This window comes from Oncorhynchus gorbuscha, linkage group LG02, assembly GCF_021184085.1.
Source record: "Oncorhynchus gorbuscha isolate QuinsamMale2020 ecotype Even-year linkage group LG02, OgorEven_v1.0, whole genome shotgun sequence".
Classification (NCBI taxonomy): Eukaryota; Metazoa; Chordata; class Actinopteri; order Salmoniformes; family Salmonidae; genus Oncorhynchus; species Oncorhynchus gorbuscha.
The window spans coordinates 842,252-868,666 of NC_060174.1; the positions used below are offsets into that span (position 1 = coordinate 842,252).

At 47.2% G+C, this 26,415-nt stretch overlaps 1 protein-coding gene across 1 annotated transcript in view; it reads left to right on the forward strand.

The window, feature by feature from the left end:
* Positions 1-26,415, forward strand: part of slc9a7 (solute carrier family 9 member 7) — a 150,976-nt gene that overhangs the window by 47,824 nt on the left and 76,737 nt on the right. The window contains exon 10 of the mRNA XM_046299492.1: positions 15,744-15,857. Within this exon, the coding sequence (XP_046155448.1) occupies positions 15,744-15,857 (114 nt within the window). The remainder of the gene's footprint in view (positions 1-15,743; positions 15,858-26,415) is intronic.

Consider the following 26,415-nt stretch of genomic DNA (forward strand, 5'->3'; position numbering starts at 1 on the left):
CCCAGACTGGAATATGTTCCGGGATTCCTCTGATGGCGTTTACGTGTTGACTGGAATATGTTCATTCCTCTGATGGCAGTCAGATCAGTCATTGGCTTCATTAACGGAGAAGAAGACTTATGTTTACGTGTTCCCAGACTGGAATATGTTCCGGGATTCCTCTGATGGCGTTGAGGAGTCAGATCAGTCATTGGCTTCATTAACGGAGAAGAAGACTTATGTTTACGTGTTCCCAGACTGGAATATGTTCCGGGATTCCTCTGATGGCGTTGAGGAGTCAGATCAGTCATTGGCTTCATTAACGGAGAAGAAGACTTATGTTTACGTGTTCCCAGACTGGAATATGTTCCGGGATTCCTCTGATGGCGTTGAGGAGTCAGATCAGTCATTGGCTTCATTAACGGAGAAGAAGACTTATGTTTACGTGTTCCCAGACTGGAATATGTTCCGGGATTCCTCTGATGGCGTTGAGGAGTCAGATCAGTCATTGGCTTCATTAACGGAGAAGAAGACTTATGTTTACGTGTTCCCAGACTGGAATATGTTCGGGATTCCTCTGATGGCGTTGAGGAGTCAGATCAGTCATTGGCTTCATTAACGGAGAAGAAGACTTATGTTTACGTGTTCCCAGACTGGAATATGTTCCGGGATTCCTCTGATGGCGTTGAGGAGTCAGATCAGTCATTGGCTTCATTAACGGAGAAGAAGACTTATGTTTACGTGTTCCCAGACTGGAATATGTTCCGGGATTCCTCTGATGGCGTTGAGGAGTCAGATCAGTCATTGGCTTCATTAACGGAGAAGAAGACTTATGTTTACGTGTTCCCAGACTGGAATATGTTCCGGGATTCCTCTGATGGCGTTGAGGAGTCAGATCAGTCATTGGCTTCATTAACGGAGAAGAAGACTTATGTTTACGTGTTCCCAGACTGGAATATGTTCCGGGATTCCTCTGATGGCGTTGAGGAGTCAGATCAGTCATTGGCTTCATTAACGGAGAAGAAGACTTATGTTTACGTGTTCCCAGACTGGAATATGTTCCGGGATTCCTCTGATGGCGTTGAGGAGTCAGATCAGTCATTGGCTTCATTAACGGAGAAGAAGACTTATGTTTACGTGTTCCCAGACTGGAATATGTTCCGGGATTCCTCTGATGGCGTTGAGGAGTCAGATCAGTCATTGGCTTCATTAACGGAGAAGAAGACTTATGTTTACGTGTTCCCAGACTGGAATATGTTCCGGGATTCCTCTGATGGCGTTGAGGAGTCAGATCAGTCATTGGCTTCATTAACGGAGAAGAAGACTTATGTTTACGTGTTCCCAGACTGGAATATGTTCCGGGATTCCTCTGATGGCGTTGAGGAGTCAGATCAGTCATTGGCTTCATTAACGGAGAAGAAGACTTATGTTTACGTGTTCCCAGACTGGAATATGTTCCGGGATTCCTCTGATGGCGTTGAGGAGTCAGATCAGTCATTGGCTTCATTAACGGAGAAGAAGACTTATGTTTACGTGTTCCCAGACTGGAATATGTTCCGGGATTCCTCTGATGGCGTTGAGGAGTCAGATCAGTCATTGGCTTCATTAACGGAGAAGAAGACTTATGTTTACGTGTTCCCAGACTGGAATATGTTCCGGGATTCCTCTGATGGCGTTGAGGAGTCAGATCAGTCATTGGCTTCATTAACGGAGAAGAAGACTTATGTTTACGTGTTCCCAGACTGGAATATGTTCCGGGATTCCTCTGATGGCGTTGAGGAGTCAGATCAGTCATTGGCTTCATTAACGGAGAAGAAGACTTATGTTTACGTGTTCCCAGACTGGAATATGTTCCGGGATTCCTCTGATGGCGTTGAGGAGTCAGATCAGTCATTGGCTTCATTAACGGAGAAGAAGACTTATGTTTACGTGTTCCCAGACTGGAATATGTTCCGGGATTCCTCTGATGGCGTTGAGGAGTCAGATCAGTCATTGGCTTCATTAACGAGGGAGAAGAAGACTTATGTTTACGTGTTCCCAGACTGGAATATGTTCCGGGATTCCTCTGATGGCGTTGAGGAGTCAGATCAGTCATTGGCTTCATTAACGGAGAAGAAGACTTATGTTTACGTGTTCCCAGACTGGAATATGTTCCGGGATTCCTCTGATGGCGTTGAGGAGTCAGATCAGTCATTGGCTTCATTAACGGAGAAGAAGACTTATGTTTACGTGTTCCCAGACTGGAATATGTTCGGGATTCCTCTGATGGCGTTGAGGAGTCAGATCAGTCATTGGCTTCATTAACGGAGAAGAAGACTTATGTTTACGTGTTCCCAGACTGGAATATGTTCGGGATTCCTCTGATGGCGTTGAGGAGTCAGATCAGTCATTGGCTTCATTAACGGAGAAGAAGACTTATGTTTACGTGTTCCCAGACTGGAATATGTTCCGGGATTCCTCTGATGGCGTTGAGGAGTCAGATCAGTCATTGGCTTCATTAACGGAGAAGAAGACTTATGTTTACGTGTTCCCAGACTGGAATATGTTCCGGGATTCCTCTGATGGCGTTGAGGAGTCAGATCAGTCATTGGCTTCATTAACGGAGAAGAAGACTTATGTTTACGTGTTCCCAGACTGGAATATGTTCCGGGATTCCTCTGATGGCGTTGAGGAGTCAGATCAGTCATTGGCTTCATTAACGGAGAAGAAGACTTATGTTTACGTGTTCCCAGACTGGAATATGTTCCGGGATTCCTCTGATGGCGTTGAGGAGTCAGATCAGTCATTGGCTTCATTAACGGAGAAGAAGACTTATGTTTACGTGTTCCCAGACTGGAATATGTTCCGGGATTCCTCTGATGGCGTTGAGGAGTCAGATCAGTCATTGGCTTCATTAACGGAGAAGAAGACTTATGTTTACGTGTTCCCAGACTGGAATATGTTCCGGGATTCCTCTGATGGCGTTGAGGAGTCAGATCAGTCATTGGCTTCATTAACGGAGAAGAAGACTTATGTTTACGTGTTCCCAGACTGGAATATGTTCGGGATTCCTCTGATGGCGTTGAGGAGTCAGATCAGTCATTGGCTTCATTAACGGAGAAGAAGACTTATGTTTACGTGTTCCCAGACTGGAATATGTTCCGGGATTCCTCTGATGGCGTTGAGAGTCAGATCAGTCATTGGCTTCATTAACGGAGAAGAAGACTTATGTTTACGTGTTCCCAGACTGGAATATGTTCCGGGATTCCTCTGATGGCGTTGAGGAGTCAGATCAGTCATTGGCTTCATTAACGGAGAAGAAGACTTATGTTTACGTGTTCCCAGACTGGAATATGTTCCGGGATTCCTCTGATGGCGTTGAGGAGTCAGATCAGTCATTGGCTTCATTAACGGAGAAGAAGACTTATGTTTACGTGTTCCCAGACTGGAATATGTTCCGGGATTCCTCTGATGGCGTTGAGGAGTCAGATCAGTCATTGGCTTCATTAACGGAGAAGAAGACTTATGTTTACGTGTTCCCAGACTGGAATATGTTCCGGGATTCCTCTGATGGCGTTGAGGAGTCAGATCAGTCATTGGCTTCATTAACGGAGAAGAAGACTTATGTTTACGTGTTCCCAGACTGGAATATGTTCCGGGATTCCTCTGATGGCGTTGAGGAGTCAGATCAGTCATTGGCTTCATTAACGGAGAAGAAGACTTATGTTTACGTGTTCCCAGACTGGAATATGTTCCGGGATTCCTCTGATGGCGTTGAGGAGTCAGATCAGTCATTGGCTTCATTAACGGAGAAGAAGACTTATGTTTACGTGTTCCCAGACTGGAATATGTTCGGGATTCCTCTGATGGCGTTGAGGAGTCAGATCAGTCATTGGCTTCATTAACGGAGAAGAAGACTTATGTTTACGTGTTCCCAGACTGGAATATGTTCCGGGATTCCTCTGATGGCGTTGAGGAGTCAGATCAGTCATTGGCTTCATTAACGGAGAAGAAGACTTATGTTTACGTGTTCCCAGACTGGAATATGTTCCGGGATTCCTCTGATGGCGTTGAGGAGTCAGATCAGTCATTGGCTTCATTAACGGAGAAGAAGACTTATGTTTACGTGTTCCCAGACTGGAATATGTTCCGGGATTCCTCTGATGGCGTTGAGGAGTCAGATCAGTCATTGGCTTCATTAACGGAGAAGAAGACTTATGTTTACGTGTTCCCAGACTGGAATATGTTCCGGGATTCCTCTGATGGCGTTGAGGAGTCAGATCAGTCATTGGCTTCATTAACGGAGAAGAAGACTTATGTTTACGTGTTCCCAGACTGGAATATGTTCCGGGATTCCTCTGATGGCGTTGAGGAGTCAGATCAGTCATTGGCTTCATTAACGGAGAAGAAGACTTATGTTTACGTGTTCCCAGACTGGAATATGTTCCGGGATTCCTCTGATGGCGTTGAGGAGTCAGATCAGTCATTGGCTTCATTAACGGAGAAGAAGACTTATGTTTACGTGTTCCCAGACTGGAATATGTTCCGGGATTCCTCTGATGGCGTTGAGGAGTCAGATCAGTCATTGGCTTCATTAACGGAGAAGAAGACTTATGTTTACGTGTTCCCAGACTGGAATATGTTCCGGGATTCCTCTGATGGCGTTGAGGAGTCAGATCAGTCATTGGCTTCATTAACGGAGAAGAAGACTTATGTTTACGTGTTCCCAGACTGGAATATGTTCCGGGATTCCTCTGATGGCGTTGAGGAGTCAGATCAGTCATTGGCTTCATTAACGGAGAAGAAGACTTATGTTTACGTGTTCCCAGACTGGAATATGTTCGGGATTCCTCTGATGGCGTTGAGGAGTCAGATCAGTCATTGGCTTCATTAACGGAGAAGAAGACTTATGTTTACGTGTTCCCAGACTGGAATATGTTCCGGGATTCCTCTGATGGCGTTGAGGAGTCAGATCAGTCATTGGCTTCATTAACGGAGAAGAAGACTTATGTTTACGTGTTCCCAGACTGGAATATGTTCCGGGATTCCTCTGATGGCGTTGAGGAGTCAGATCAGTCATTGGCTTCATTAACGGAGAAGAAGACTTATGTTTACGTGTTCCCAGACTGGAATATGTTCCGGGATTCCTCTGATGGCGTTGAGGAGTCAGATCAGTCATTGGCTTCATTAACGGAGAAGAAGACTTATGTTTACGTGTTCCCAGACTGGAATATGTTCCGGGATTCCTCTGATGGCGTTGAGGAGTCAGATCAGTCATTGGCTTCATTAACGGAGAAGAAGACTTATGTTTACGTGTTCCCAGACTGGAATATGTTCCGGGATTCCTCTGATGGCGTTGAGGAGTCAGATCAGTCATTGGCTTCATTAACGGAGAAGAAGACTTATGTTTACGTGTTCCCAGACTGGAATATGTTCCGGATTCCTCTGATGGCGTTGAGGAGTCAGATCAGTCATTGGCTTCATTAACGGAGAAGAAGACTTATGTTTACGTGTTCCCAGACTGGAATATGTTCCGGGATTCCTCTGATGGCGTTGAGGAGTCAGATCAGTCATTGGCTTCATTAACGGAGAAGAAGACTTATGTTTACGTGTTCCCAGACTGGAATATGTTCGGGATTCCTCTGATGGCGTTGAGGAGTCAGATCAGTCAGACTGGGCGGGATTTCATTAACGGAGAAGAAGACTTATGTTTACGTGTTCCCAGACTGGAATATGTTCCGGGATTCCTCTGATGGCGTTGAGGAGTCAGATCAGTCATTGGCTTCATTAACGGAGAAGAAGACTTATGTTTACGTGTTCCCAGACTGGAATATGTTCCGGGATTCCTCTGATGGCGTTGAGGAGTCAGATCAGTCATTGGCTTCATTAACGGAGAAGAAGACTTATGTTTACGTGTTCCCAGACTGGAATATGTTCCGGGATTCCTCTGATGGCGTTGAGGAGTCAGATCAGTCATTGGCTTCATTAACGGAGAAGAAGACTTATGTTTACGTGTTCCCAGACTGGAATATGTTCGGGATTCCTCTGATGGCGTTGAGGAGTCAGATCAGTCATTGGCTTCATTAACGGAGAAGAAGACTTATGTTTACGTGTTCCCAGACTGGAATATGTTCGGGATTCCTCTGATGGCGTTGAGGAGTCAGATCAGTCATTGGCTTCATTAACGGAGAAGAAGACTTATGTTTACGTGTTCCCAGACTGGAATATGTTCCGGGATTCCTCTGATGGCGTTGAGGAGTCAGATCAGTCATTGGCTTCATTAACGGAGAAGAAGACTTATGTTTACGTGTTCCCAGACTGGAATATGTTCGGGATTCCTCTGATGGCGTTGAGGAGTCAGATCAGTCATTGGCTTCATTAACGGAGAAGAAGACTTATGTTTACGTGTTCCCAGACTGGAATATGTTCGGGATTCCTCTGATGGCGTTGAGGAGTCAGATCAGTCATTGGCTTCATTAACGGAGAAGAAGACTTATGTTTACGTGTTCCCAGACTGGAATATGTTCCGGGATTCCTCTGATGGCGTTGAGGAGTCAGATCAGTCATTGGCTTCATTAACGGAGAAGAAGACTTATGTTTACGTGTTCCCAGACTGGAATATGTTCCGGGATTCCTCTGATGGCGTTGAGGAGTCAGATCAGTCATTGGCTTCATTAACGGAGAAGAAGACTTATGTTTACGTGTTCCCAGACTGGAATATGTTCCGGGATTCCTCTGATGGCGTTGAGGAGTCAGATCAGTCATTGGCTTCATTAACGGAGAAGAAGACTTATGTTTACGTGTTCCCAGACTGGAATATGTTCCGGGATTCCTCTGATGGCGTTGAGGAGTCAGATCAGTCATTGGCTTCATTAACGGAGAAGAAGACTTATGTTTACGTGTTCCCAGACTGGAATATGTTCCGGGATTCCTCTGATGGCGTTGAGGAGTCAGATCAGTCATTGGCTTCATTAACGGAGAAGAAGACTTATGTTTACGTGTTCCCAGACTGGAATATGTTCCGGGATTCCTCTGATGGCGTTGAGGAGTCAGATCAGTCATTGGCTTCATTAACGGAGAAGAAGACTTATGTTTACGTGTTCCCAGACTGGAATATGTTCCGGGATTCCTCTGATGGCGTTGAGGAGTCAGATCAGTCATTGGCTTCATTAACGGAGAAGAAGACTTATGTTTACGTGTTCCCAGACTGGAATATGTTCCGGGATTCCTCTGATGGCGTTGAGGAGTCAGATCAGTCATTGGCTTCATTAACGGAGAAGAAGACTTATGTTTACGTGTTCCCAGACTGGAATATGTTCCGGGATTCCTCTGATGGCGTTGAGGAGTCAGATCAGTCATTGGCTTCATTAACGGAGAAGAAGACTTATGTTTACGTGTTCCCAGACTGGAATATGTTCCGGGATTCCTCTGATGGCGTTGAGGAGTCAGATCAGTCATTGGCTTCATTAACGGAGAAGAAGACTTATGTTTACGTGTTCCCAGACTGGAATATGTTCCGGGATTCCTCTGATGGCGTTGAGGAGTCAGATCAGTCATTGGCTTCATTAACGGAGAAGAAGACTTATGTTTACGTGTTCCCAGACTGGAATATGTTCCGGGATTCCTCTGATGGCGTTGAGGAGTCAGATCAGTCATTGGCTTCATTAACGGAGAAGAAGACTTATGTTTACGTGTTCCCAGACTGGAATATGTTCCGGGATTCCTCTGATGGCGTTGAGGAGTCAGATCAGTCATTGGCTTCATTAACGGAGAAGAAGACTTATGTTTACGTGTTCCCAGACTGGAATATGTTCCGGGATTCCTCTGATGGCGTTGAGGAGTCAGATCAGTCATTGGCTTCATTAACGGAGAAGAAGACTTATGTTTACGTGTTCCCAGACTGGAATATGTTCCGGGATTCCTCTGATGGCGTTGAGGAGTCAGATCAGTCATTGGCTTCATTAACGGAGAAGAAGACTTATGTTTACGTGTTCCCAGACTGGAATATGTTCGGGATTCCTCTGATGGCGTTGAGGAGTCAGATCAGTCATTGGCTTCATTAACGGAGAAGAAGACTTATGTTTACGTGTTCCCAGACTGGAATATGTTCCGGGATTCCTCTGATGGCGTTGAGGAGTCAGATCAGTCATTGGCTTCATTAACGGAGAAGAAGACTTATGTTTACGTGTTCCCAGACTGGAATATGTTCCGGGATTCCTCTGATGGCGTTGAGGAGTCAGATCAGTCATTGGCTTCATTAACGGAGAAGAAGACTTATGTTTACGTGTTCCCAGACTGGAATATGTTCCGGGATTCCTCTGATGGCGTTGAGGAGTCAGATCAGTCATTGGCTTCATTAACGGAGAAGAAGACTTATGTTTACGTGTTCCCAGACTGGAATATGTTCCGGGATTCCTCTGATGGCGTTGAGGAGTCAGATCAGTCATTGGCTTCATTAACGGAGAAGAAGACTTATGTTTACGTGTTCCCAGACTGGAATATGTTCCGGGATTCCTCTGATGGCGTTGAGGAGTCAGATCAGTCATTGGCTTCATTAACGGAGAAGAAGACTTATGTTTACGTGTTCCCAGACTGGAATATGTTCTGATGGCGTTGAGGATTCCTCTGATGGCGTTGAATAGGATTCCTCTGATCAGAGTCAGAGTCATTGGCTTCATTAACGGAGAAGAAGACTTATGTTTACGTGTTCCCAGACTGGAATATGTTCCGGGATTCCTCTGATGGCGTTGAGGAGTCAGATCAGTCATTGGCTTCATTAACGGAGAAGAAGACTTATGTTTACGTGTTCCCAGACTGGAATATGTTCCGGGATTCCTCTGATGGCGTTGAGGAGTCAGATCAGTCATTGGCTTCATTAACGGAGAAGAAGACTTATGTTTACGTGTTCCCAGACTGGAATATGTTCCGGGATTCCTCTGATGGCGTTGAGGAGTCAGATCAGTCATTGGCTTCATTAACGGAGAAGAAGACTTATGTTTACGTGTTCCCAGACTGGAATATGTTCCGGGATTCCTCTGATGGCGTTGAGGAGTCAGATCAGTCATTGGCTTCATTAACGGAGAAGAAGACTTATGTTTACGTGTTCCCAGACTGGAATATGTTCCGGGATTCCTCTGATGGCGTTGAGGAGTCAGATCAGTCATTGGCTTCATTAACGGAGAAGAAGACTTATGTTTACGTGTTCCCAGACTGGAATATGTTCGGGATTCCTCTGATGGCGTTGAGGAGTCAGATCAGTCATTGGCTTCATTAACGGAGAAGAAGACTTATGTTTACGTGTTCCCAGACTGGAATATGTTCGGGATTCCTCTGATGGCGTTGAGGAGTCAGATCAGTCATTGGCTTCATTAACGGAGAAGAAGACTTATGTTTACGTGTTCCCAGACTGGAATATGTTCCGGGATTCCTCTGATGGCGTTGAGGAGTCAGATCAGTCATTGGCTTCATTAACGGAGAAGAAGACTTATGTTTACGTGTTCCCAGACTGGAATATGTTCGGGATTCCTCTGATGGCGTTGAGGAGTCAGATCAGTCATTGGCTTCATTAACGGAGAAGAAGACTTATGTTTACGTGTTCCCAGACTGGAATATGTTCCGGGATTCCTCTGATGGCGTTGAGGAGTCAGATCAGTCATTGGCTTCATTAACGGAGAAGAAGACTTATGTTTACGTGTTCCCAGACTGGAATATGTTCCGGGATTCCTCTGATGGCGTTGAGGAGTCAGATCAGTCATTGGCTTCATTAACGGAGAAGAAGACTTATGTTTACGTGTTCCCAGACTGGAATATGTTCCGGGATTCCTCTGATGGCGTTGAGGAGTCAGATCAGTCATTGGCTTCATTAACGGAGAAGAAGACTTATGTTTACGTGTTCCCAGACTGGAATATGTTCGGGATTCCTCTGATGGCGTTGAGGAGTCAGATCAGTCATTGGCTTCATTAACGGAGAAGAAGACTTATGTTTACGTGTTCCCAGACTGGAATATGTTCCGGGATTCCTCTGATGGCGTTGAGGAGTCAGATCAGTCATTGGCTTCATTAACGGAGAAGAAGACTTATGTTTACGTGTTCCCAGACTGGAATATGTTCGGGATTCCTCTGATGGCGTTGAGGAGTCAGATCAGTCATTGGCTTCATTAACGGAGAAGAAGACTTATGTTTACGTGTTCCCAGACTGGAATATGTTCCGGGATTCCTCTGATGGCGTTGAGGAGTCAGATCAGTCATTGGCTTCATTAACGGAGAAGAAGACTTATGTTTACGTGTTCCCAGACTGGAATATGTTCGGGATTCCTCTGATGGCGTTGAGGAGTCAGATCAGTCATTGGCTTCATTAACGGAGAAGAAGACTTATGTTTACGTGTTCCCAGACTGGAATATGTTCCGGGATTCCTCTGATGGCGTTGAGGAGTCAGATCAGTCATTGGCTTCATTAACGGAGAAGAAGACTTATGTTTACGTGTTCCCAGACTGGAATATGTTCCGGGATTCCTCTGATGGCGTTGAGGAGTCAGATCAGTCATTGGCTTCATTAACGGAGAAGAAGACTTATGTTTACGTGTTCCCAGACTGGAATATGTTCCGGGATTCCTCTGATGGCGTTGAGGAGTCAGATCAGTCATTGGCTTCATTAACGGAGAAGAAGACTTATGTTTACGTGTTCCCAGACTGGAATATGTTCCGGGATTCCTCTGATGGCGTTGAGGAGTCAGATCAGTCATTGGCTTCATTAACGGAGAAGAAGACTTATGTTTACGTGTTCCCAGACTGGAATATGTTCGGGATTCCTCTGATGGCGTTGAGGAGTCAGATCAGTCATTGGCTTCATTAACGGAGAAGAAGACTTATGTTTACGTGTTCCCAGACTGGAATATGTTCCGGGATTCCTCTGATGGCGTTGAGGAGTCAGATCAGTCATTGGCTTCATTAACGGAGAAGAAGACTTATGTTTACGTGTTCCCAGACTGGAATATGTTCGAGGATTCCTCTGATGGCGTTGAGGAGTCAGATCAGTCATTGGCTTCATTAACGGAGAAGAAGACTTATGTTTACGTGTTCCCAGACTGGAATATGTTCCGGGATTCCTCTGATGGAAGACTTATCATGGCGTTGAGGAGTCAGATCAGTCATTGGCTTCATTAACGGAGAAGAAGACTTATGTTTACGTGTTCCCAGACTGGAATATGTTCCGGGATTCCTCTGATGGCGTTGAGGAGTCAGATCAGTCATTGGCTTCATTAACGGAGAAGAAGACTTATGTTTACGTGTTCCCAGACTGGAATATGTTCCGGGATTCCTCTGATGGCGTTGAGGAGTCAGATCAGTCATTGGCTTCATTAACGGAGAAGAAGACTTATGTTTACGTGTTCCCAGACTGGAATATGTTCCGGGATTCCTCTGATGGCGTTGAGGAGTCAGATCAGTCATTGGCTTCATTAACGGAGAAGAAGACTTATGTTTACGTGTTCCCAGACTGGAATATGTTCCGGGATTCCTCTGATGGCGTTGAGGAGTCAGATCAGTCATTGGCTTCATTAACGGAGAAGAAGACTTATGTTTACGTGTTCCCAGACTGGAATATGTTCCGGGATTCCTCTGATGGCGTTGAGGAGTCAGATCAGTCATTGGCTTCATTAACGGAGAAGAAGACTTATGTTTACGTGTTCCCAGACTGGAATATGTTCCGGGATTCCTCTGATGGCGTTGAGGAGTCAGATCAGTCATTGGCTTCATTAACGGAGAAGAAGACTTATGTTTACGTGTTCCCAGACTGGAATATGTTCGGGATTCCTCTGATGGCGTTTGACTGGAGTCAGATCAGTCATTGGCTTCATTAACGGAGAAGAAGACTTATGTTTACGTGTTCCCAGACTGGAATATGTTCCGGGATTCCTCTGATGGCGTTGAGGAGTCAGATCAGTCATTGGCTTCATTAACGGAGAAGAAGACTTATGTTTACGTGTTCCCAGACTGGAATATGTTCCGGGATTCCTCTGATGGCGTTGAGGAGTCAGATCAGTCATTGGCTTCATTAACGGAGAAGAAGACTTATGTTTACGTGTTCCCAGACTGGAATATGTTCCGGGATTCCTCTGATGGCGTTGAGGAGTCAGATCAGTCATTGGCTTCATTAACGGAGAAGAAGACTTATGTTTACGTGTTCCCAGACTGGAATATGTTCCGGGATTCCTCTGATGGCGTTGAGGAGTCAGATCAGTCATTGGCTTCATTAACGGAGAAGAAGACTTATGTTTACGTGTTCCCAGACTGGAATATGTTCCGGGATTCCTCTGATGGCGTTGAGGAGTCAGATCAGTCATTGGCTTCATTAACGGAGAAGAAGACTTATGTTTACGTGTTCCCAGACTGGAATATGTTCCGGGATTCCTCTGATGGCGTTGAGGAGTCAGATCAGTCATTGGCTTCATTAACGGAGAAGAAGACTTATGTTTACGTGTTCCCAGACTGGAATATGTTCCGGGATTCCTCTGATGGCGTTGAGGAGTCAGATCAGTCATTGGCTTCATTAACGGAGAAGAAGACTTATGTTTACGTGTTCCCAGACTGGAATATGTTCCGGGATTCCTCTGATGGCGTTGAGGAGTCAGATCAGTCATTGGCTTCATTAACGGAGAAGAAGACTTATGTTTACGTGTTCCCAGACTGGAATATGTTCCGGGATTCCTCTGATGGCGTTGAGGAGTCAGATCAGTCATTGGCTTCATTAACGGAGAAGAAGACTTATGTTTACGTGTTCCCAGACTGGAATATGTTCCGGGATTCCTCTGATGGCGTTGAGGAGTCAGATCAGTCATTGGCTTCATTAACGGAGAAGAAGACTTATGTTTACGTGTTCCCAGACTGGAATATGTTCCGGATTCCTCTGATGGCGTTGAGGAGTCAGATCAGTCATTGGCTTCATTAACGGAGAAGAAGACTTATGTTTACGTGTTCCCAGACTGGAATATGTTCCGGGATTCCTCTGATGGCGTTGAGGAGTCAGATCAGTCATTGGCTTCATTAACGGAGAAGAAGACTTATGTTTACGTGTTCCCAGACTGGAATATGTTCGGGATTCCTCTGATGGCGTTGAGGAGTCAGATCAGTCATTGGCTTCATTAACGGAGAAGAAGACTTATGTTTACGTGTTCCCAGACTGGAATATGTTCCGGGATTCCTCTGATGGCGTTGAGGAGTCAGATCAGTCATTGGCTTCATTAACGGAGAAGAAGACTTATGTTTACGTGTTCCCAGACTGGAATATGTTCGGGATTCCTCTGATGGCGTTGAGGAGTCAGATCAGTCATTGGCTTCATTAACGGAGAAGAAGACTTATGTTTACGTGTTCCCAGACTGGAATATGTTCCGGGATTCCTCTGATGGCGTTGAGGAGTCAGATCAGTCATTGGCTTCATTAATGAGTGCATCCATGATGTGTTCCCCATATGACCCCGCACGTACAGTTGAAGTCGGAAGATTACATACACTTAGGTTGGAGTCATTAAAACTAGTTTTTCAACCACTCCACAAATATCTTAACAAACTATACTTTTGGCAAGTTAGTTGTGTCATGCACAAAGTAGATGTCCTAAGTCATTTTTCCAACAATTGTTTACAGACAGATTATTTCACTTATAATTCACTGTATCACAATTCCAGTGGGTCAGAAGTTCACATACACTAAGTTGACTGTGCCTTTAAACAGCTTGGACAATTCCAGAAAATGATGGCTTTAGAAGCTTCTGATAGGCTAATTGACATCATTTGAGTCAATTGGAGGTGTACCTGTGGATGTATTTCAAGGCCTACCTTCAAACTTAGTGCCTCTGCTTGACCTCATGGGAAAATCAAAAGAAATCAGCCAAGACCTCAGAAAAATAATTGTAGACCTTGGGGGCAATTTCCAAATGGCTGAAGGTACCACGTTCATCTGTACAAACAATAGTACGCAAGTATAAACACCATGGGACCACGCAGCCGTCATAACGCTCAGGAAGGAGACTCATTCTGTCTCCTAGAGATGAACATACTTTGGTGCAAAAAGTACAAATCAATCCCAGATCAACAGCAAACCTTGTTAAGATGCTGGAGGAAACGGGTACAAAAGTAGCTATATCCACAGTCAAATGAGTCCTATATCGACATAACCTGAAAGGCCGGTCAGCAAGGAAGAGGCCACTGCTCCAAAACCGCCATAAAAAAGCCAGACTACGGTTTGAAACAAAGATCGTACTTTTTGGAGAAACGTCCTCTGGTCTGATGAAACAAAAATAGAACTGTTTGGCCATAATGACCATCGTTATGTTTGGAGGAAAAAGGGGGAGGCTTGCAAGTCGAAGAACACCATCCCAACCGTGAAGCACGGGTGTGGCAACATCATGTTGTGGGGGTGCTTTGCTGCTGGAGGGATTGGTGCACTTCACAGAATTTGATGGCACATGAGGCAGGAAAATGATGTGGATATATTGAAGCAACATTTCAAGACATCAGTCAGGAAGTTGAAGCTTGGTCGCAAATGGGTCTTGCAAATGGACAATGACCACAAGCATACTTCCAAAGTTGTGGCAAATTACTTAAGGACAACAAAGTCAAGGTATTGGAGTGGCCATAACAAAGCCCTGGCTATATATATATATATATATACTGTGTTGTATTTTAGTCTCTGCCGCTCCGACGTTGTTCGTCCAAATATTTATATATTCTTTACTTTAGATTTGTGTCTTTTGTTCGATATTACTGCACTGTTGGAGCAAGAAACACAAGCATTTAGCTACACCAGCAATAACATCTGCTGAACACGTGTATGTGACCAATCACATCTGCTGAACACGTGTATGTGACCAATCACATCTGCTGAACACGTGTATGTGACCAATCACATCTGCTGAACACGTGTATGTGACCAATCACATCTGCTGAACACGTGTATGTGACCAATCACATCTGCTGAACACGTGTATGTGACCAATCACATCTGCTGAACACGTGTATGTGACCAATCACATCTGCTGAACACGTGTATGTGACCAATCACATCTGCTGAACACGTGTATGTGACCAATCACATCTCTGCTTTAGATTCTGTGGTAGTGGAGCATCTCCATTGTTTGTGTCCAGTACGCGCGTTGAGCTTTGCAGACGAATGACCAATTTTTTGTGTCCTGGGCGCCTCCCTGCAAGGGGAGGCCCCTTTCTCATCAACAGTTATCACATTGTATTGTGGATGCTATAATATTGGCCTATAACAGCAAGGGGTTATAAGCAGGGCTCACTCCATGGCTACATCTTAGGCAATGTTCAAGGGAATCTCCTTGCAGGAGATTTGCGATGCGGCTTGTTTGGCATCCTCTCATACTGACCAGACGTCCCTGTCCCTTCATTGGCACGTCCTCAGTGTCGGGGCCTCTGAGGGTCGATACGTTTGGACTGTCTGGCTTCGGAGAGCCTCTGGCCATACCCCACTGTGAGATGTCTAAACTAATCATTGAAAGAGAACTTACGGTTTCTTGCTTAACCCTGGTTCTCTGATATTATGAGTGACCCATCTTACCACATTCCCCTACTCGCAAGAGTGTGAGGAAGTTTTACGTTTCTGTTTTCGCTAGGCCTGGTATTAACTGACTGACTGGCATCCTTTTAAAGCTACCTGGTTGAGGAGAAACCTCAGAATATAAAAGGGATTAAACATAAAGATTAGCCTTCTCAGCTTTGTTGACTTGGATGTGTGTGTGAGTATGTAATGAATTAATCTCTCTGTGTTTCAGCTGTTTGAGGTCCTTCACTTCCTAGCAGAGAACTTCATCTTCTCCTACATGGGCCTGGCTCTGTTCACCTTCCAGAACCATGTATTCAGCCCCATCTTCATCGCCGGGGCCTTCGTATCCTTTAACCCTGAACAGTGACTACTCTATAACTCCAGCACCTCCTCCCTGCTGCTTCCACACGGTCAGTTTAGGTGACAGTGACCTCCCTGCTGCTTCTACACGGTCAGTCTAGGTAACAGTGACCTCCCTGCTGCTTCTACACGGTCAGTCTAGGTAACAGTGACCTCCCTGCTGCTTCCACACGGTCAGTCTAGGTAACAGTGACCTCCCTGCTGCTTCCACACGGTCAGTATAGGTAACAGTGACCTCCCTGCTGCTTCCATACGGTCAGTCTAGGTAACCTCCCTGCTGCTTCCACACGGTCAGTCTAGGTAACAGTGACCTCCCTGCTGCTTCTACACGGTCAGTCTAGGTAACAGTGACCTCCCTGCTGCTTCCACACGGTCAGTATAGGTAACAGTGACCTCCCTGCTGCTTCCATACGGTCAGTCTAGGTAACCTCCCTGCTGCTTCCACACGGTCAGTCTAGGTAACAGTAACCTCCCTGCTGCTTCCACACGGTCAGTCTAGGTAACAGTGACCTCCCTGCTGCTTCCACACGGTCAGTATAGGTAACAGTGACCTCCCGGCTGCTTCCACACGGTCAGTCTAGGTAACGCTAACAGAGAGCTGCTTTACAGACAGCGCTGAAGCAAATAATGCAATAGCCAGATATTGTGGAAGTATCAGGGAAGCTTTGATCAGTTATACTGTTTGTTGTCCAAGACTGTTAACATTGATACACTTCAGACAACTAGTACAACTGCTCCTCAAAGCTTCCCTAATACTTCCACAATATTTGGCTATTGTATTTTTTTCTTAATGCGTTGATACATTTCCATTGTTTCTGTTTGGGTCAAAGTGGTTCAAATCTGCCTGGCTAGCCATTGTTTAGACCTGCTCTGTCCCCTCCTACAGACGAGGCTTCATCTGGATTTATCCTGACCTCCAAAGCACTTTAAAGACTGTGTCTTCTATCCTCCCTTCCTGTGTTGAGCTTTGTTTACCTCTAACGCACCACCACACCACAGCCAGCTCAGAGAGGATAAATAACACCCGTGCATGCTGGGACAGCAAAGGATGCTGCTCTTTAAAAGAGACAAAGGGGAATGGAAACACTGTGATTTAGAATGCCAGCCAACTAACTGTAAATTGTTGCTTCAATAAACCTACTGAAGCCGTTCATGTTTGAGCCGATCGTTTTGTGCTGCCAGGTAATGGCTAGAGCATGAGGTTGATGTGTTTGATGTCTGGATGGTGATGTATTACATCCTGTCTGTCTGTCTGGATGGATGGATGGTGATGTATTACATCCTGTCTGTCTGTCTGGATGGATGGATGGATGGATGGTGATGTATTACATCCCGTCTGTCTGTCTGTCTGGATGGATGGATGGATGGTGATGTATTACATCCTGTCTGTCTGTCTGGATGGATGGATGGTGATGTATTACATCCCGTCTGTCTGGATGGATGGATGGATGGATGGATGGATGGTGATGTATTACATCCTGTCTGTCTGTCTGTCTGTCTGGATGGATGGATGGTGATGTATTACATCCCGTCTGTCTGTCTGTCTGGATGGATGGATGGATGGATGGATGGTGATGCATTACATCCTGTCTGTCTGTCTGTCTGTCTGGATGGATGGATGGATGGTGATGTATTACATCCCGTCTGTCTGTCTGTCTGGATGGATGGATGGTGATGTATTACATCCCGTCTGTCTGTCTGTCTGGATGGATGGATGGATGGATGGATGGTGATGTATTACATCCCGTCTGTCTGTCTGGATGGATGGATGGATGGATGGTGATGCATTACATCCTGTCTGGATGGATGGTGATGCATTACATCCTGTCTGGATGGATGGTGATGCATTACATCCTGTCTGGATGGATGGTGATGCATTACATCCTGTCTGGATGGATGGTGATGCATTACATCCTGTCTGGATGGATGGTGATGCATTACATCCTGTCTGGATGGATGGTGATGCATTACATCCTGTCTGGATGGATGGTGATGCATTACATCCTGTCTGGATGGATGGTGATGCATTACATCCTGTCTGGATGGATGGTGATGCATTACATCCTGTCTGGATGGATGGTGATGCATTACATCCTGTCTGGATGGATGGTGATGCATTACATCCTGTCTGGATGGATGGTGATGCATTACATCCTGTCTGGATGGATGGTGATGCATTACATCCTGTCTGGATGGATGGTGATGCATTACATCCTGTCTGGATGGATGGTGATGCATTACATCCTGTCTGGATGGATGGTGATGTATTACATCCTGTCTGGATGGATGGTGATGTATTACATCCTGTCTGGATGGATGGTGATGTATTACATCCTGTCTGGATGGATGGTGATGTATTACATCCTGTCTGGATGGATGGTGATGTATTACATCCCGTCTGTCTGTCTGTCTGTCTGGATGGATGGTGATGTATTACATCCTGTCTGTCTGTCTGGATGGATGGTGATGCATTACATCCTGTCTGGATGGATGGTGATGTACTACATCCTGTCTGTCTGTCTGGATGGATGGTGATGCATTACATCCTGTCTGGATGGATGGTGATGCATTACATCCTGTCTGGATGGATGGTTATGTATTACATCCTGTCTGGATGGATGGTGATGTATTACATCCTGTCTGGATGGATGGTGATGCATTACATCCTGTCTGTCTGTCTGGATGGATGGATGGATGGATGGTGATGTATTACATCCTGTCTGTCTGTCTGGATGGATGGATGGATGGATGGTGATGTATTACATCCCGTCTGTCTGGATGGATGGTGATGTATTACATCCCGTCTGTCTGGATGGATGGTGATGTATTACATCCCGTCTGTCTGGATGGATGGTGATGTATTACATCCCGTCTGTCTGTCTGGATGGATGGTGATGTATTACATCCCGTCTGTCTGTCTGGATGGATGGTGATGTATTACATCCTGTCTGGATGGATGGTGATGTATTACATCCTGTCTGGATGGATGGTGATGCATTACATCCTGTCTGGATGGATGGTGATGCATTACATCCTGTCTGGATGGATGGTGATGCATTACATCCTGTCTGGATGGATGGTGATGCATTACATCCTGTCTGGATGGATGGTGATGCATTACATCCTGTCTGGATGGATGGTGATGCATTACATCCTGTCTGGATGGATGGTGATGCATTACATCCTGTCTGGATGGATGGTGATGCATTACATCCTGTCTGGATGGATGGATGGATGGTGATGAGCTTTGGGCCAGTAACCAGCAGGTAGCCTAGTGGTTAGCGCATTGGGCCAGTAACCAGCAGGTAGCCTAGTGGTTAGAGCAGGTAGCCTAGTGGTTAGAGCAGATAGCCTAGTGGTTAGAGCGTTGGGCCGGTAACCAGCAGGTAGCCTAGTGGTTAGAGCATTGGGCCGGTAACCAGCAGGTAGCCTAGTGGTTAGAGCATTGGGCCGGTAACCAGCAGGTAGCCTAGTGGTTAGTGTGTTGGACTAGTAACCAGCAGGTAGCCTAGTGGTTAGAGCGTTGTGTCAGTAACCAGCAGGTAGCCTAGTGGTTAGAGCGTTGGGCCGGTAACCAGCAGGTAGCCTAGTGGTTAGTGTGTTGGGCCGGTAACCAGCAGGTAGCCTAGTGGTTAGAGCGTTGGGCCGGTAACCAGCAGGTAGCCGAAGTGGTTAGAGCGTTGGGCCGGTAACCAGCAGGTAGCCGAAGTGGTTAGAGCGTTGGGCCGGTAACCAGCAGGTAGCCGAAGTGGTTAGAGCGTTGGGCCGGTAACCAGCAGGTAGCCGAAGTGGTTAGAGCGTTGGCTAGGTAACCAGCAGGTAGCCTAGTGGTTAGAGCGTTGGCTAGGTAACCAGCAGGTAGCCTAGTGGTTAGAGCGTTGGCTAGGTAACCAGCAGGTAGCCTAGTGGTTAGAGCGTTGGGCCGGTAACCAGCAGGTAGCCTAGTGGTTAGAGCGTTGGCTAGGTAACCAGCAGGTAGCCTAGTGGTTAGAGCGTTGGCTAGGTAACCAGCAGGTAGCCTAGTGGTTAGAGCGTTGGCTAGGTAACCAGCAGGTAGCCTAGTGGTTAGAGCGTTGGGCCGGTAACCAGCAGGTAGCCTAGTGGTTAGAGCGTTGGGTAGGTAACCAGCAGGTAGCCTAGTGGTTAGAGCGTTGGGCCGGTAACCAGCAGGTAGCAGCATGGTTAGAGCAGGTAGCCTAGTGGTTAGAGCGTTGGGCCGGTAACCAGCAAGTAGCCTAGTGGTTTGAGCATGGGCCAGTAACCAGCCGGTAGCCAGTGGGCCGGTAACAAGCAGGTAGCCTAGTGGTTATAGCAGGTATCCTAGTGGTTAGAGCATTGGGCTGGTAACCAGCAGGTAGCTTAGGTAGCTTAGTGGTTAGAGCGTTGGACTAGTAACCAGCAGGTAGCCTAGTGGTTAGAGCGTTGGGTAGGTAACCAGCAGGTAGCCTAGTGGTTAGACCGTTGGGCCGGTAACCAGCAGGTAGCCTAGTGGTTAGAGCGTTGGGTAGGTAACCAGCAGGTAGCCTAGTGGTTAGAGCGTTGGGCCGGTAACCAGCAGGTAGCAGCATGGTTAGAGCAGGTAGCCTAGTGGTTAGAGCGTTGGGCCGGTAACCAGCAAGTAGCCTAGTGGTTTGAGCATTGGGCCAGTAACCAGCCGGTAGCCTAGTGGTTAGAGCATTGGGCCGGTAACCAGCAGGTAGCCTAGTGGTTATAGCAGGTATCCTAGTGGTTAGAGCATTGGGCCGGTAACCAGCAGGTAGCTTAGTGGTTAGAGCGTTGGACTAGTAACCAGCAGGTAGCCTAGTGGTTAGAGCGTTGGACTAGTAACCAGCAGGTAGCCTAGTGGTTAGAGCGTTGGGTAGGTAACCAGCAGGTAGCCTAGTGGTTAGAGCGTTGGGCCGGTAACCAGCAGGTAGCCTAGTGGTTAGAGCGTTGGGTAGGTAACCAGCTGGTAGCTTAGTGGTTAGAGCGTTGGGCCGGTAACCAGCAGGTAGCAGCATGGTTAGAGCATGTAGCCTAGTGGTTAGAGCGTTGGGCCGGTAACCAGCAAGTAGCCTAGTGGTTTGAGCATTGGGCCACTAACCAGCCGGTAGCCTAGTGGTTAGAGCATTAGGCCGGTAACCAGCAGGTAGCCTAGTGGTTATAGCAGGTATCCTAGTGGTTAGAGCATTGGGCCGGTAACCAGCAGGTAGCCTCATGGTTAGAGCAGGTAGCCTAGTGGTTAGAGCGTTGGGCCGGTAACCAGCAGGTAGCCTAGTGGTTTGAGCATTGGGCCGTTGGACTAGCTAGGAAGTAACCAGCCGGTAGCCTAGTGGTTAGAGTAGGTAGCCTAGTGATTAGAGCATTGGGCCGGTAACCAGCAGGTCATCTAGTGGTTAGAGCTTTGGGCCAGTAACCAGCCGGTAGCCTAGTGGTTAGAGTATTGGGCCGGTAACCAGCAGGTAGCCTAGTGGTTAGAGCAGATAGCCTAGTGGTTAGAGCATTGGGCCAGTAACCAGCAGGTAGCCTAGTGGTTAGAGCGTTGGGCCGGTAACCAGCAGGTAGCCTAGTGGTTAGAGCGTTGGGTAGGTAACCAGCTGGTAGCTTAGTGGTTAGAGCGTTGGGCCGGTAACCAGCAGGTAGCAGCATGGTTAGAGCATGTAGCCTAGTGGTTAGAGCGTTGGGCCGGTAACCAGCAAGTAGCCTAGTGGTTTGAGCATTGGGCCACTAACCAGCCGGTAGCCTAGTGGTTAGAGCATTAGGCCGGTAACCAGCAGGTAGCCTAGTGGTTATAGCAGGTATCCTAGTGGTTAGAGCATTGGGCCGGTAACCAGCAGGTAGCCTCATGGTTAGAGCAGGTAGCCTAGTGGTTAGAGCGTTGGGCCGGTAACCAGCAGGTAGCCTAGTGGTTTGAGCATTGGGCCAGTAACCAGCCGGTAGCCTAGTGGTTAGAGTAGGTAGCCTAGTGATTAGAGCATTGGGCCGGTAACCAGCAGGTCATCTAGTGGTTAGAGCTTTGGGCCAGTAACCAGCCGGTAGCCTAGTGGTTAGAGTATTGGGCCGGTAACCAGCAGGTAGCCTAGTGGTTAGAGCAGATAGCCTAGTGGTTAGAGCATTGGGCCAGTAACCAGCAGGTAGCCTAGTGGTTAGAGCGTTGGGCCGGTAACCAGCAGGTAGCCGAAGTGGTTAGAGCATTGGGCCGGTAACCAGCAGGTAGCCTAGTGGTTAGAGCAGGTAGCCTAGTGGTTAGAGCAGGTAGCCTAGTGGTTAGAACATTGGGCCGGTAACCAGCAGGTAGCCTAGTGGTTAGAGCAGGTAGCCTAGTGGTTATAGAATTGGGCCAGTAACCAGCAGGTAGCCTAGTGGTTAGAGCTTTGGGTCAGTAACCAGCAGGTAGCCTAGTGGTTAGAGCATTGGGTCAGTAACCAGCAGGTAGCCTAGTGGTTAGAGCATTGGGCCGGTAACCAGCAGGTAGCCTAGTGGTTAGAGCAGGTAGCCTAGTGGTTAGAGCAGGTAGCCTAGTGGTTAGAGCGTTGGGTAGGTAACCAGCAGGTAGCCTAGTGGTTAGAGCGTTGGGTAGGTAACCAGCAGGTAGCCTAGTGGTTAGAGCGTTGGGTAGGTAACCAGCAGGTAGCCTAGTGGTTAGAGCGTTGGGCCGGTAACCAGCAGGTAGCCTAGTGGTTAGAGCGTTGGGCCAGTAACCAGCAGGTAGCCTAGTGGTTAGAGCGTTGGGCCAGGAACTAGCAGGTAGCCTAGTGGTTAGAGCGTTGGGCCAGTAACTAGCAGGTAGCCTAGTGGTTAGAGCATTGGGCCAGTAACCAGCAGGTAGCCTAGTGGTTAGAGCATTGGGTTAGTAACCAACAGGTAGCCTAGTGGTTAGAGCATTGGGCCGGTAACCAGCAGGTAGCCGAGTGGTTAGAGCAGGTAGCCGAGTGGTTAGAGCAGGTAGCCGAGTGGTTAGAGCAGGTAGCCGAGTGGTTAGAGCAGGTAGCCGAGTGGTTAGAGCGTTGGGTAGGTAACCAGCAGGTAGCCTAGTGGTTAGAGCGTTGGACCGGTAACCAGCAGGTAGCCTAGTGGTTAGAGCGTTGGACTGGTAACCAGCAGGTAGCCTAGTGGTTAGAGCGTTGGACTGGTAACCAGCAGGTAGCCTAGTGGTTAGAGCGTTGGACTAGGTAACCAGCAGGTAGCCTAGTGGTTAGAGCGTTGGACTGGTAACCAGCAGGTAGCCTAGTGGTTAGAGCGTTGGGTAGGTAACCAGCAGGTAGCCTAGTGGTTAGAGCATTGGGCCGGTAACCGATAGGTTGCTAAAACGTATCCCCGAGCTGACGAGGTATAAATCTGTCCCTGAACGAGGCAGTTAACCCACTGTTCCCAAGGTAGGCTGTCACTGTAAACAAGAATTTGTTCTTTACTGACTTTCCTAGTTAAATAAAGGTTACAGACATTTAGTTTCAGTATCAGACTAATTTTCTTATGGTTTTGTTTTCCGATGGCCACCAGCTGTTTCCTCACACCTTTGGCAATGGGTCACAGGTCACTGCTCATGAGCAGCCAGTAAGGAAGACCGCTGATGGCACCAACAGATTCCCTGCTAACAACCTTCCCACTTCCTCCTGTGGCCCACAACACACTGTCTCCTTGGTGATGGCAAAACCATTTATTTTCAACTGATCACACCTGCTCGACATCCAGGCTCATGGCAGACATTGAACAACTCCTTCAGCTTGCGATCAAAGACTACACATTTAGAATTTTACACATTCTCTTCGATAATATACCTTCGCTAAGACTGTGATGATTGATTCTGATCTCTCAGGTTCTTTACAGCGAGTTCTCTCTCTCTGGTCTTCACTGATCTCTCTCTCCGTCAGCTTCATCTGCGGTGTAGTTCTGGTCTTCACTGATCTCTCTCTCCGTCAGCTTCATCTGTGGATGTAGTGCTGGTCTTCACTGATCTCTCTCTCCATCAGCTTCATCTGTGGTGTAGTTCTGTTCTTCACTGATCACTCTCCATCAGCTCCATCTGTGGTGTAGTTCTGTTCTTCACTGATCTCTCTCTCCGTCAGCTTCATCTGTGGATGTAGTGCTGGTCTTCACTGATCTCTCTCTCCATCAGCTTCATCTGTGGTGTAGTTCTGTTCTTCACTGATCACTCTCCATCAGCTCCATCTGTGGTGTAGTGCTGGTCTTCACTGATCTCTCTCTCCGTCAGCTTCATCTGTGGTGTAGTTCTGTTCTTCACTGATCACTCTCCATCAGCTCCATCTGTGGTGTAGTTCTGTTCTTCACTGATCTCTCTCTCCGTCATTTCCATCTGCGGTGTAGTTCTGGTCGTCACTGATCTCTCTCTCCATCAGCTCCATCTATGGAGGATATTAGCAGGACTCCGTTGTATACTGATGGTCGTGAGATCAATCTGGCTGGGCCCCGAGCTCTTTAGTGAGGCTCCCAGTGGATCTCTTTAGTGAGGCTCCCAGTGGATCTCTTTAGTGAGGCTCCCAGTGGATCTCTTTAGTGAGGCTCCCAGTGGATCTCTTTAGTGAGGCTCCCAGTGGATCTCTTTAATGAGGCTCCCGGTGGATCTCTTTAGTGAGGGTCCCGGTGGACCTGTTTAGTGAGGGTCCCGGTGGACCTGTTTAGTGAGGGTCCCGGTGGACCTGTTTAGTGAGGGTCCCGGTGGACCTGTTTAGTGAGGGTCCCGGTGGACCTGTTTAGTGAGGGTCCCGGTGGACCTGTTTAGTGAGGGTCCCGGTGGACCTGTTTAGTGAGGGTCCCGGTGGACCTGTTTAGTGAGGGTCCCGGTGGACCTGTTTAGTGAGGGTCCCGGTGGATCTGTTTAGTGAGGGTCCCGGTGGATCTCTTTAGTGAGGCTCCCGGTGGATCTCTTTAGTGAGGCTCCCGGTGGATCTCTTTAGTGAGGCTCCCGGTGGATCTCTTTAGTGAGGCTCCCGGTGGACCTGTTTAGTGAGGCTCCCGGTGGACCTGTTTTAGTGGACCTGTTTAGTGAGGCTCCCGGTGGACCTGTTTAGTGAGGCTCCCGGTGGACCTGTTTAGTGAGGCTCCCGGTGGACCTGTTTAGTGAGGCTCCCGGTGGACCTGTTTAGTGAGGCTCCCGGTGGACCTGTTTAGTGAGGCTCCCGGTGGACCTGTTTAGTGAGGGTCCCGGTGGACCTGTTTAGTGAGGCTCCCGGTGGACCTGTTTAGTGAGGGTCCCGGTGGAGCTCTTCTCCACGCAGCACAGTAACACTCTGGCACCCAGGGGTCCGTTTGGAATGCTGTACTAACCCTTCTTTCCTGTTGGTAAATAATTAAGGCATCTATTAGGCAATAGGTATTTTCAAGAATCACTGTATATTGTCCAGTTTATATCCAAAATGGCCTCAGAGATGACAGATTGTGTCTTGAAATAACATGGGATATGCTTGTACCTCCTCTGCCTCCTGAACATTCTCCCCAGGGATGAAGATGCCTGGAAACAAACAGACGTTTTGTTAAAACAACTGAACCCAAATATATGTTGTCATTACAGGGACATTTATTTTTTCCAGTAAACATTAGCTATGTCAACTTCAGTCTAGCAAAGTAAGGTGGAGCTAACAAAACATTAAAACAAAATGTATTACAGAGTGATTACCTAGTAACAGGGCTACAGAGTGACTACCTAGTAACAGGGCTACAGAGTGACTACCTAGTAACAGGGCTACAGAGTGACTACCTAGTAACAGGGCTACAGAGTGACTACCTAGTAACAGGGCTACAGAGTGACTACCTAGTAACAGGGCTACAGAGTGACTACCTAGTAACAGGGCTACAGAGTGACTACCTAGTAACAGGGCTACAGAGTGACTACCTAGTAACAGGGCTACAGAGTGACTACCTAGTAACAGGGCTACAGAGTGACTACCTAGTAACAGGGCTACAGAGTGACTACCTAGTAACAGGGCTACAGAGTGACTACCTAGTAACAGGGCTACAGAGTGACTACCTAGTAACAGGGCTACAGAGTGACTACCTAGTAACAGGGCTACAGAGTGACTACCTAGTAACAGGGCTACAGAGTGACTACCTAGTAACAGGGCTACAGAGTGACTACCTAGTAACAGGGCTACAGAGTGACTACCTAGTAACAGGGCTACAGAGTGACTACCTAGTAACAGGGCTACAGAGTGACTACCTAGTAACAGGGCTACAGAGTGACTACCTAGTAACAGGGCTACAGAGTGACTACCTAGTAACAGGGCTACAGAGTGACTACCTAGTAACAGGGCTACAGAGTGACTACCTAGTAACAGGGCTACAGAGTGACTACCTAGTAACAGGGCTACAGAGTGACTACCTAGTAACAGGGCTATACGGAGGAACTGTGTTGCATTTGTAGTTGCAGTTGCTTGCTAACGCTAGTTACTGAGGTGTTACACAAAACACATCAGACACAATTTGCTTGTTACCTTTAACTAGAGTTGCAACAAAAATGTTCAGTGTCTAACGCCTAGTCAACAACAGTCATGACCGGTTTGACGTCCATTGACTCGCGTCATCGCCTCTGTTCAGTCAAATCAAAT